This window comes from Amblyomma americanum, chromosome 1 (genome assembly GCF_052857255.1).
Source record: "Amblyomma americanum isolate KBUSLIRL-KWMA chromosome 1, ASM5285725v1, whole genome shotgun sequence".
Classification (NCBI taxonomy): Eukaryota; Metazoa; Arthropoda; class Arachnida; order Ixodida; family Ixodidae; genus Amblyomma; species Amblyomma americanum.
The window spans coordinates 309,208,558-309,221,736 of NC_135497.1; the positions used below are offsets into that span (position 1 = coordinate 309,208,558).

Sequence of the window (13,179 nt, forward strand, 5' to 3'; positions counted from 1 at the left end):
TTTTTTTGGTGGTGTTCCTAGATGAAGCCAAGGATGCGAACATGGGCCTGACGTGGAACAAGGAGGTTATCCGTATTCAAATTATTGAGGCAGCGCTTCGCATTTTCAGCCCTTTTTATGTGGCTAAAGAAAGGGTGCACTCCGAATTTCCGGGTTAGAATTCGAGGCCCCACGCTGGCAGCGTGGGCGTGAATGATGTCTAATACTTAATGAACGGTAGTTGCTTGACATACTCGGTTACGATAGGCACAATAGATCGTGATGGCATCCGGATATCCGGCTGGTTTTAGCTTGGCAATTCGGAAACACCTTTCAACACCACGTGAACAACTGGTGGATATAATCGACCGTTTGGTTGTACCCCATTTGATGGGCTCTGTTGCTTAGGGCGGATTGTATGGAAAAATGAGTCTTAGTAACCGATTGGATAGGACATTTTGCATTCATTGAATCGACGGGCTCCTGGAAAGGTTCCATGAAAGTTGGCTAGGATTGCAGTGTGGGAGATATTGTTGAAAAATTATTCATTGTCATACCAACAATAGTGTGTAGTTGGACAGCGCAGCGGACTGTGTACCTATATCTCTTTGTGTAGTCTTGCTTGCTTAAGCCACCGAGTATAGCGGGCACATGTAGGAAGTGTTAAAGATGTCACTACAGCAGATTGAGCACTGTGAGCGCCATTCTCTTCATAACCTTTCCCGTACAGGGAGAGTGATTTAGGCCAGATGTTTTCTGGTGAATTCTTCGGTCTGCCTAGTTTCAGTACAAGAATGAAATTGGCTTCCTTACATACTGTAGGTGACAGAAGTCTTTTTTTTTTATCCTTTGTTCCAGCATAGGATTTCGATTACCATAAGAAGCCTTTTCCTTCTAAAATGAGCAAAATGAGTAAAATGAAACCAGTACCAAGTTAGGGGGAATAATAAACTATCTACAGCATAAACGGTGCCGCCTCTGGCGTAGCCCCTCCTGAGAGAAAGCTGCCACATACCTTGTTGAGCGACAGAATTATCTCCGTGGATATCCCCTTGGGAGGAATTTCGGTCTGAACCAGTTGATTTCGAGAGCTTACCACATGGATTGCATGGCCCTGCTTGTTTGTACAGCGGAGAACCTGTCTGGGATGTCACAATTAACATAACTTCCTTTCATTGATTCCTTTATCGACCATGTATGCTAGGCACTCAGTCTTTTTCGTAAACTCCTGAAGTACATTTACGCCGCTCTAGGGCCATCCTCCCGCTTTTGTGGCTGAACAATACCTCTCAGAAACAACGGCACATAAGCGCCCGCAGAGCGCTGCTAGGCCGCCAAAGCAATGAAGAGACCGCATATGCGTTCTTTTCATTTAATAAATTACAACACTGCTGATAATGTTAATCAAATCAGTAATATCCAAAATTATAAAAAAATCAAATTGCTGCCAGGATGGTCTGCTGCGCATCATGTCGTTTCAAACTCTGCAGGGCACAGTCTGCAAATGAGAGAGAAAAAGTGAATGAGGGTTGTGAATCAACCGGAGGGACCCCGACCACAGTCACTAAAAAATCGCGTTGAAAGCAGCATATTGTACACAGGGATTTCAGAGGCACGCTTGGGTTTATACTAAGTGAGTTTACACTGCGTTATAGCTCTGGTCAGACTGAGACACCCCGGAAAATGCCTGCTGCTCCCTCAGTTAGACTCCACCCCAGTGCCTCAACGCAAGAGATTTCGCCACTCACAGTCTTGAGTACTGCATGTTCTGCACAAGTGGAACGAAAGTATTCGTTTGTAATCGAGCAGGTTCCCTTCTTTTCTCCAGCACGCTTTGTGGCCGTTAAAACAATTCGTGCGATAAGAAGGCAATTTTTGCATACGTCAAGAAAGTTTAAAAAAACAATTCAAATATTCAAAAGAATAGGCCAGCCAGATGAGATTTCCCAGCCTGTTATAATTTCGGATTTTCTGACATGTCTGTCGATGTCGCTACTCTGCATAGGCAAAGTATCTAGCGTGAGTTCTTCGCAGATGAGTAGTACAGTTCATCCAACTTTTCATCACAGTAAAACCTGATGTGATGGCTTTTTATGGCCTTATGTTTATATTTTTCCTGCAGGAATATACTCAATTATTACCGAAAAACTTCAATGTAAAAATTTTCTCGCCACCCGAATCGAGGTTGGGACGTCCAGACCGAAACAGGGTTTGAAGAGCACTTAAGTCAACTTACTTGCATTAAAGCGAACGCCTTTCCGTTGTCCTGTTGAGCTCTTTAGGTCAATATGATCACCGCAATCTTCTCGAAGTAGTTTCGGTTTCACATTACAACCTACAATACCTTTGTTATATCTGATTTGTTCGCTATATCTGGTTTCAATTTACAACCAATGCCTTCTAAAACAACCTCTTTCCGTCGGACTAGGTGGCCGAGTAGTTAAGGTAATGGATTGCTTTCTGCCCATTGTGGGTTCGTGTCCCATCCTCGTCGACGCTTTTATTCTTTCATATTATTTCATTGATAGCTTGAGCGCACAGTTTCCAAGGATATGCAAATCCTGTCCACCACGATGATCCTAAGGCTGTCGCCTTAAGAGAACTACGTGATCACCGCTTTAGAGTGAACACCAGCGTTTCCTAGCCTCATTGTCGTTGCACCTAGCAGTTGCTCAGATGTCATGAGGTACCTGCCACAATACACGACACAATTATTCTGGGTACGACGTGGTAGCTTCAAATAAGACAGGATGCTCTGGACAAACCGCGACTTGAAACAGCGAGAAGCCGGATTAGCTACTTTTCTTTCATTCGGGCCACGGGGCGAGGAGTGCTCTCGTGCTTCCCTGAAAGACTCAGAAATAAATCTACGTTGTTTTCGAGTGCCCAGTAAACCTTGAAGTTCTTTCTTTGCACTTTTCGCTTTGTTCTAGATTACATATGCCTTTTTACCCATGTTCTTGGACGACTGTCCCAATGAACTGCACATAAGCCTCAACTCTATGTAGCTATCGACTGGTAATGTGCTGAGGTACACTACACACACGAGGTGAAATAGGATACTGTTTGGAAATGCAGTAGCATAAGAAAAACACAAGTACTGCGCCGTAAATAAGAAGGACGACCACTAGCGGCTGTCTCCGAATCTCTATATGCTTTAGTGGTATAAGTCGGCTCCTGATAAACCGCAACAAATAACGCGCATCGCTATCTCGGATACTTACGTGGCAAGCAGGGGAGGGTCTGTAGACACCAAGCCTTGCAATATGTTTTCATAGCTACATATCCATGCCCCTGAATGAACACAGTTGTGCCAAAAGTGTCTGCTTGTTAAATAGCAGCCAGGACACAGTAATGCGGCTATAAATGCAATGAAGCTTCGCAGAGTAAATTTGTCTCGTTTCTACTTTAAAATAACGCATTTAAGAACTGCTGCTTCGCGCAAATCAACATTCACTTCGTTTCGCTAGGTCGATGTAAAAACCTAGCCGCCAAAATATATTTACCTGGCACACTTTAGCTTTGCGATTTGTTGCACTGCGGATACCAACAATTTTCACCACGACTCCCTATAATACTTTGTGCCGCGAGAAAGCTCATGGTGTACCGTCAAGAATGGCAATTGCGGTTGCGTTGTCAGCCGAGCAACTGCGACGGAGGACGTACTGCGCATGCGTCTGTGAGTTGTCACTTACGGCAGCGGCTGGCAGGTGCAGCAGCAGCACCGCGGCCGGGCGCCCCCCTAGATGCAGCAACTCGGCCGCCATGACGAGGTGATGGCAGCCTGGGCCTTTGCCTGCGAAGTCTGCACCGCAAAGGCGGCGATGCGTGAGGCCCAAGTCGATGTCTTTCCCCTCTGGAAACGGGTTCGAGGACTGTGTTATTAGCTACAGCCAATAAGATGTGTGCAATAATGTTGAGGTACACGAAGAGGCACACTGAGTTTTTGTTCTTAAACTCAAATAAACCAACACTCGCGTTTCAATCCTTCCCTTGCATCACGGGTTTGTGAAATGGTGCTTGTGCATTGAATTTAGCATTCATGAAACTGTTGATCGATGTGGTTAACTTTCTGAGGATGGAGAAATTGCCGATGTATAATTAGCAAGTTTCCTTCTCTACTTGGCCTCAGTTGTTTTATACCAAATCCTGTAACAATGACAGCTGGATGTTTTCAATTATTATGAACGAAAATGAAAATGTAAATCATATAGTATTCGGCGGTCTATGTCGACCGCAACTGCGAAAGTAAGGAATAAATACTTTGCCACACACGACACGTGATAATACTTTCGCATTTCCCCGTCACCAATAAAGTCCTTAATATATAAGTGGACAACAATTTTACGTCAATAGATCATCTCTGAAAACTTTATTTGCTTCCGCATTTGGGGCAAATTTTCTTTAGACCGCTCAAGCATGGGCCAGAATTTACTGATTCCACTTGGCCGCCCTACTATACCCTCTGCGTCTAAGAGGTATTAAACTCCGGAGAAAGTTACGTTTCTGGCCAAAGCGCGCAACAATAGGAGGTCATCATATGCGTCTGCGGCGGCATTTCGACATGGTGCCGTTCTTCGGACTCAATTCGTTACGGCACGGATTCAGGTGCTTTGGCGAAGGCGACCAGAATACAGTGGGTAACCAGATCATCGTAACGGGTCTGACGAAGCGCGGAAATCAAAGCTTTGTTTGTGAAGGTGTCAGGATTACAGTATGGGAAGCACCAGGTCCCTTTCAAGATAAAATCAGGCACACTTCAGACATGTTGACGATGTGGAAAGCAGAAGCACTCGCGCTACCGGAGACTCTCTGAATCATAATCAGAATGAGAATCATGTTTATTTATAAACGAAGGAAATACTGCCGGGATAAATGTATACAGAAGGAGGTCCCGTTGTCAGCGACTGTACTGGGAACTCCTTGTGTAAACTGTGCGCAGAACATACTCGCTCCTACAGGCAAACACACTTTACTGTTATCACCAAGCTGACTGGGCATAGATAAATTACCACTTTAAACTTTCCTCAGCCGGTGTATCGGTGAAGCCCAGCATTTCGCAGCATTAGTGCAGCATAAAATATGGACATCAGAAACGGTGAAATAGCTGCGCGTACTGTGAGACTATAGTTCTCAAAACTACGCTTCACCAACGAGCATTCTTAAACCTCGCTTTGACTCTCAGAATCCTGAAACCAAGCTTTGATGTCTGCTGTGGGCGCCCGCCCATACCTTCGTCTTTGAATCACATGGTATTGTGGAACAAGCGGTCCTCACGAGGAGACCGTATTCCGGACTAGTTTTAGACTCGTGTAGGTTTACACCGTCTAATATGCCTCTGCGTACCGTTTCGTTGTCAGCGTCCGTTGAGCGACAGCTCCATCTCGTGTGAGCACGCAATGCTCTTGGCAGGCAAAGAGTATCGAAAATTGCCGGGTCAGTAGTTGGAAAAGTTATATGCATGTTCCAAACAAGAACGGATTTGAACGGGAATATACGGAAGTGTGTGTGGGTGGGGAGGGGTTGGGGGCGGGGTGTTGAGGAATGAAGACGAAGATCGGAGTGTCCTCAATTACATAGGCCCTGTTATGCATCCACCGACGCTTTGACGTACAACAGCGCGGCAGTGTCGCGGCACGAGCCCAATGGAATATTTGCCTCATGGCTTACTCTTCGAGGGCACACCTAAGTTATAGCAAAGCGGAAAGCGGACTGACCTCTTCAATTTTCCCCGCCGCACCACGCCTACAAAACAAAACCTTGATCACAGCACGGTCATGAGAGATTAAATGAGTCATTACAAAGTAAATTGATGACTAAAGGGAGGGAAGTAGTCGTAATTAGTAAAAGGTTTGGAACAAACGATTATGGTCACACTAACATTTCTTCAAGTACTGAGGATTTTTCTCTTAAGCGTTCTTCGTTGCGAATCGTCATTTTTCCTCAAGGTGCAACAAGATAGCACTGTAAGGACTTTTCACTGACAAGACACACAAAATGAAACGCAGCATAACTGTCGCAACTTTCGCTTTTCAGCTTTTTTTGTCTTCACGCGACGGCACCGAGAACGGCATCACGGTGTTACAAAAACTAAAGCGCGTTGCATAGCCGGATCTGATTTGGTGGACTTTAGCAAAGGCCGCCGTCTGGCGAAGAATGACGTTCAGTTGTGAATTTCGAGCGCATATGTCACCATTATCCATGCCTTCTAGGTTATGACGTCAACATTTCAAACACGTCCGTTTCAAATGCTTTTGTGCGTGCGTGCGTGCGTGCGTGTGTGCGTGTGCGTGTGCGTGCGTGTGTGTGTGTGTGTGTGTGTGTGTGTGTGTGTGTGTGTGTGTGTGTGTGTGTGTGTGTGTGTGTGTGTGTGTGTGTGTGTGTGTGTGTGTGTGTGTGTGTGTGTGTGTGTGTGTGTGTGTGTGTGTGTGTGTGTGTGTCACTAACCAAAATGGCATGCCGTGACATATGCGCCATTTCAAGCCAACGCCGATTCGCCAGGATTCTGATCACTGATTGCTACGAACAGAACGGAAGACAGCGGCAGCCTCCTTTTCTTCATCGCCTTAAGCCTGCGCTTCAGTGAATATGTTAAACGGGAGCTTATAAGGAGTTCATGCGCGACCGTGCGTGACGTGCGAAAAATGCGTGACGCTCCCTTACTATACACCCCACTCAATACCAAACCCATACCACACAAATCGTGACTGACAGCTGAATGCTCCTAATTTCTCCAGCACTCTCGACAATTGCCACAGCTACACGTGCTGCTAACGACATCTGCATTCCACTGTTCTCCACTATGCGTAATCCAAAATCGCACTATGTCTAGTATACCCGTGTGATCAATATATTTTTTTCTCTATTGAATGTGTTTCCGGTGAAGTACCTCCAATTCTTTGAAATGCTCGAAGCGCACTTTAATCAGCAGCCTGCAAGATGCTAGCTTTTCCTCTGTATGCAAGACTTGTTACATCCGTGCCACTATGTCCTGCAAAAACTTACGGCTAGCGAAGAGTTGGTTCCAAGCGCTAGACGTGAAAACAACATTACATTCCCGGCAAGAGCTGCTTGCAATGGAGTACCATCTGGCTACCATCGAACTTCCGCTGACGGCACCTGCACACAATGGGCTGAACCTTCGGAAAACGCGCACTGACCGAATGCCTTGAATAACACGTCCGGTGAAGCACCTGACAGGTGAATTCGAGCAGAACACGAAAGCAAACCAACCGGGCTCAAATGCAAGCTTACCGTGCCTGTCGCTGGGGGGACGGCTGACGGATGCGCCCGGCAGGCTGCATTCCCGCACTCGTGCTTCTCCGAGCCTAAGCGCCCCTTCCGGTAGTCATGGTGGGGGTAGTCGTCAGCGCCTCTTTCTTCGAAGGCAAGGGAGAGGCGCCGGACGGAGGCCACGAAGCGCTTGGCGACCTCGGCGGCCGGTGGCTTCCCAGCTGGCCGTGTGACGCGGCTTGCGATGTCCTGGCTCCTCTCGGGGCAGCACTGGGCTCCTTGACCAACATCATCCTGTATCGCGAGATGGAGACCGGAACCAGGTGGATGGAGCTGAGGAGTGGGCTGGTCAGGACTGCTTGGACGGACGCACATAGCTCTGCGACTCATCATCGAAGAAAGGTTCTAAAAAAAGATGGCGTGCGTTCTACATCTCGCGCTGCTCGAGCGGCAGACAAGAGAAGAACAAAGACCTCGAGACGGTTTTCTTTGTCCTTCATCCAGTTTGACTGCGATCGGGCAAGATAAAGACGGTTATCACGCCCATATTGCGGAGGTCACTGAGCTCGCATTTTATTTCAATGCAAGTGGTCTTTTGGCGCCTGCTATCGGGAACATCGGCACGCTTTTGTCGGGATTTTTGTCTGGAGACGCTGAAATATATAGAAGCTAGAATGTTACCTACGTGGGATTCCGGAAGGAAGAAGACCTAGACGAACCTAGAGAATTTTTTCCTCCTCCTTGGATGTGCTTAAACCTGGCCAATCCCCTGCCGTGAGTATGTGGAATTGCTTCAAAAGCTACAACACGGTTTTTGCACGGGAGATGCCGCTACTAGAATGAAGATTCACTGTTTTTTCTTTTCCGTTTTTTTTGCATTTTTTGTACAAAGTTTAGTCTAAGACAAAATATTATCCAAATACTCTACTCATCGTCAATGAGCGCGTTTGTTTCCGCAGTGCACACTGGCCAATCCCCCGCTGTGGGTATGTGCCATTAAGCCTGAGGAAGTCACCATCCTCCTCATCATCCTCATGAGAGGCCGGAAAAGAGGTACCTTTGCAGTGAAAGGCACTCAGGGGTGCCTCAATTGCCACTACCCAGGCTGCTTGTCAACAGAGATGTAGGGGCAAAGATGATTTGTGTAATTGGTGAAGGTAGGCGCGGAAGCAAGAACATATACGCGCTCATCACTAAAGCCCCGGATTGCATTCCGCGGCTCATCACTAGGTGCTGGCGCAATCATCACATCAGAGCAAATACCCGGCCCTGTTGGCGACGGCGGTTTCAGGATCTGTTTTTTTGTGCGCTTAGCTGGGAACGCTGAGAAAAGACGCTGTCGTGTTAACATGCATTGCCTCAGGGGCTTTATTTTAAATGCACTGCAGGAAAGACATAGCCTGTTCTAGGAGAGCTTAGGTGGTGGTAGCCCCACAGGGTGTTGAGGAGGCTCATGAGCCTCCTTTTTCTTTTTTCCTTGACTGGTCTTAACCAGCGACAGCACTGCACTTTGTGATAGTGAACACGCGTGTTGACAGCTGACAACGAGCCAATAACTGCCGGTGGGGTAAACATTTGGTACACAGAATTATTGCTTGAAACACCAGTTTCGCCACACATCTTATGGATCAAAAATGCCTTTGATGACAGCGGCGGCGAAGTGCTTAAAGTGCGCTGCGAGGCTATAAAAGGAATGAAAAGTCTGCTGATGTGTTCTTTTCAATTACCAATAAAATTTTTTACAACCGCTTTCAAAAACATACAAAATACAACATCAAAAATAGGACAGGTCTCTCCGTGGCGGCATAGGGCACGTGGAACTTCCTCATCGGGTCCACAAACTTCAGGTTCAGCAGACTGCACCACAGGCGAGATCAGCGTGAATGAGGGCGGTGAATACAAAAAGGACATCCAGACAGGAGTCGCTAGGAAATCGTATTCAACGCGGCTTACTTTTCCCCAGAGCCCTCTGAGGCCTCCGCAGTGTTATACAAAGCGAGACGATGTGGTATAATTCCGGTCGGAGTGAGGCACCAACATGCCGATCGTTCCATCACTGGGACCGTATACCGTAATGCGACCCCGGAAAAACTTTCGTCGACATGGAAAGAAGCAATCGCTGGTCTAGCAGCCCATGTTTCCTCCTTTGCATAATGTCGTTATTTACGCTTGATGCAGGGTTGGACATTCAGAAAAACGAAACAGCTCTTCAAAAAGAAAATGCGACGCTGGTAATTGTTTCGCACTTAGTATGTCTTCTCTTTTCAGTGGACCGTTGCTGTGGACTTTCAGCATACGTAAAGGAGATTGCATGGATTCGTCGTTCATAAAGGAGCAGTTAGGAAAACTTCATCGAACTTTTTTTATTAACGAACAAATGTTGTGGCGTTTTCTGGTGAACTTTTTCGGCAGCAAAAAAGACGTATTCACTGAATAAAATTTCTTTGAGAATTTTAACTACACGCGTATTCAAACTCAACATGCCGGGAACGCTCTGGACTCCCTGAGCACGGCTTGCACGTGATTAGTGGTGTTGCCGACGCACACTGATCTGATTGGTATAAATGTCTTAATGCATTGCACCTTGTTTCCGAAAACGGCCGGGTATGGCATCATTATTGCTTCAATATTTCTGTCTAATAAACCTCCTTCTTCCACCAATGCAGTCTTTTTCAAAACTGTACAGTAGTTTATCTAATAAGGTCAACATCACTTTCACTTTAGTATACTTATAAGCCTACTCGTCTGTACCCCACGCTTGACGTATTGAGCATCGGATGATTTCGAAAATACAAGTACACCTTCGCGCGGGGTATGAGATATCCGCTCCTTGATAAACGTCTCCAGTGGGGCAGACCTGACGGGCTCTGGATGACACTTTTGTCGCTTTATACACAAGTGTTGCACGTATCAGTACTTCAGAGATGATGATAATACCTGCCAAAGTGAACGACAGTTTCTTACGGGTACGGTTTGGCAGCAACTGCACAATGCAGCATGCTCTCCACAAGCCGCGACTGGAAACAGAGAGAGCCTGCTCTCGAGCTTTCCACGTGTTTTAATTCCTAGGCTACCTTTGAACGTCTTTCGTTGCATCTTTCATTTCAGCATCGAGTACATATCCCCCCGTGCGCATATATTTTGGAGCCTGCCCGAATGAACGCAGCATAAGCCTGAACGCTCACGGTCCTCGAAGCTGCTCTCGACTGCCAGTGTCTGCAGGGTGACTCCATGAGCAGGAGGAAATGCGATACTGTTTAGGAATGGAATATATCATATACCAGAAAGTCACAACGACGACCGTAGGCGTCTGCGTCTGCATCTCCAAGTTTTTGAGCGAAAAGATAGAAATCCTGACATTAAGATTCACATACCGTGCATCTACACGGCCGATAATGCGAAGGTTAGCAGAACGGCTTTGCAGCTACAAAGCCTGGATACCCATATTCTTCATGCACAACTGTTGCACCAAGCCTTGAGTTAATGAACATTAAATAACATGAGGGATCCTGCCTTGCACCTACAAACAAAATGAAGCTTCAATGTACATTTCGTGCCCGTTAGAATGGCCTAGTAGCGTATTTAAAGAATTGCTGGTGCATGGACACCAAACAAAATGAAGCTGCAATGTACATTTCGTGCCCGTTAGTATGGCCTAGTAGCGTATTTTAAGAATTTTTGGTGCACGGACACCAAGATCGGCATTATTCTCATCGATACAACCAACAGGCAGGATGAAACATTTACCTAGAACACAATATTTTTCTGTTTGGTTGCATTCTAGAGACCAAGAATTTGGAAGCTCTATTCGCCGACTGTATTCCGCCCCAAAACATGTACAGCGTGCCGTAAAAGGCAGCTGTTCCTTAATTATCATCTGAAACACCACAAAATACCCTCTATGTGAAATATAAAAAAAGCCAGCCATGAAATTCTGAACATATAATACTACTCAAGAGAGAGAGAATGAAGGAAACGCAGGGAGGAAAACCAGATGTAAATACTACTCAAAAACCTGCTTGAGAACTGTGCCTGGGGGAGCCAGAGATCGTGTAACGCCACGGACGCGCTTGTTGAGTCTGACTATACACCACACGTGATCGTATTCCTAAAGATGAAAAATACATTTGTGCACACACTGTAAAAAGTACAGGGGTGCTTCAGCGCTACCAGGATGAAGAAATGTGCAACCGGCCGCGCTACACTAACACCGGCTGGTGCACGTGCCTCATTTCATTAGGCGCTTCCAATAAGACAGGCGCGCGTGTTTCGTCTTTAATGGCAGAGATTCTGAAATGTGTGCTTATTCTTCGAATGATTATTTTCACAACGCTTCCATTCTTCCCGAGTAAGCAAACACCCTCCATGCATTGCAGTGAGGGAGTGAACTTGGTGTATGAGCTCAATTTCCACCTCATTGAACGGAATTTATTTAATGTGATGCTCGTAGCAGCAATGATTCCTTTCAACTGTGCCTCGTGTTTTTTTTTCCATTGCACCACGAGGCTTCAGTGAAAATGAACGGCAGAAGAGCAGCCGGCAAAATAACTAAGCATTTATGTTGCCGCCGGTACCCCAGCAGAAAACTCACTAAATTCCAGCATCCACGGTAACAATGTCATCATCAGCAACCTGAATAGACCTCTGCTGGAAAATGGTCCCTCCCATAGATTTCTAAATCTGACTTGCGTCAGCCGTGGCCACAGAATACCTGCAAGCTTGCTAGCCTCACCTGTCCGCGTGGTTCTCCCAGAACCAGCTACGACTGCATTATCTTGAAATAAACTCAGCCACTCTAGTGGAAAGTCAAGTTTTTTTGGTGCTCTACGTAACACACGTCATAGGTGCGCCCACATCTATATTTGATATCACCTATTGTATCATTAACTCACGTATGTTCCCTAACCCACCCCGCTCCTTCTCTGTCGCACAACATAACTTGTTTCGCTACCCATTCCATAGCTCGCTGCCTTTTCCTGCACCAGAAGGGTGTACTTGCTGCATTATCCTGCTATTCATGATCTTTAAGTACCTTCCAAATGTACCGTAGCACTTTTTGTTCCTATTTTTTTCTCTCATGGTCCCGATCTGCAGTCGCTACTTGCCCTCGACCACTGGCACGCTGCTCGTTATGCCAGTGCCCAAAACCTCTGTATTCTACAAGCAACCACCGTGATATACTTCGCAGTTGTTTGCCAGTGGATTGCTTTGTATATTATGTGTGACTTCCTCGCTCTCTCTCTGTCATGTCGTCTATACGGCCCCTCAGCTGCGGATATAGTCGGCTATAGCCCTTTTCTCAAGCGCGCAGCAAAATACGGCCCCGTCGCTCTGTCGTTGCGACGCTTAACACTGCGGCTATTTCACATGCTGGCGACATCAGTCGCTGCGGCGCGAGCGGCATTCCATTGGCAGCAAATGCATTGGCGAATTCACAGCTCAAACATCAGATACTCACCTGCGATGAGCCAGCCTGCCATCAAAATCTTATTACTTTTCGGGTGAGTCGTACGCAACAATTGTGCTGAAGGTGGGACAGTGTTACCAGATCTTTCCAAGTTCTTCGCAAAGAGGTTTCGACAACACAGACGCGCCGTTCTTCGCAAATATTCTTAAATCACGCTTCTCTGTGATTGCTATGGCATCATGTGAAAGAGTCTGAGAGCGAGCTCGTCGTGGCGAGTTTTGCCCGCAACCTTTCGGCATGCCGCAACGAGGAGCAGTGTGCCGGTGTTTGTCAGACGCCACTTGCGGAAGATGCTGGTAGCTGCAGCAGCAGCGCCGCATCTAGATTCCATAATAGCTATTACTACCCGGCCCTCTAGTCGAAGGCAGTGGCAGTCTTGATTGCCGCTTGAGGAGTCGCCGCCAAAAAGGTGACCATGACTTGAGCGCAAGGCGATGTCATGCGCCACTGGAATTCAGATGCAAGAGCTGTTTCGTTGGCTGCACGAGAGAAGACATGTG

At 46.7% G+C, this 13,179-nt stretch overlaps 1 protein-coding gene across 2 annotated transcripts; it reads right to left on the minus strand.

The window, feature by feature from the left end:
* Positions 1-1,337: 1,337 nt before the first annotated feature.
* Positions 1,338-8,150, minus strand: LOC144098513 (uncharacterized). 2 transcript variants are annotated; one of them, XM_077631228.1, is made up of 3 exons: positions 7,234-8,150; positions 3,675-3,784; positions 1,338-1,477 (listed from the first exon to the last, which is right to left on the minus strand). In XM_077631228.1, exons 1-3 carry the CDS (start codon positions 7,281-7,283, stop codon positions 1,416-1,418), a joined length of 222 nt encoding a protein of 73 aa, XP_077487354.1. In that variant the 5' UTR covers positions 7,284-8,150; the 3' UTR covers positions 1,338-1,415. The 2 variants fall into 2 exon arrangements, with proteins under 2 accessions (XP_077487354.1, XP_077487348.1); XM_077631222.1 differs by having other exon boundaries at positions 3,675-3,835.
* Positions 8,151-13,179: the final 5,029 nt, after the last annotated feature.

What these genes read in the sequence shown, in the direction of transcription:
- LOC144098513 (XM_077631222.1), bottom strand. Translation starts at nt 7,605, where the DNA reads ATGATGAGTCGCAGAGCTATGTGCGTCCGTCCAAGCAGTCCTGACCAG. An exon ending in TCCCCCCAGCGACAGGCACG is followed by an intron (nt 3,836 to 7,233) that starts GTAAGCTTGCAT and finishes ACCCGTTTCCAG; the next exon opens with AGGGGAAAGACATCGACTTG.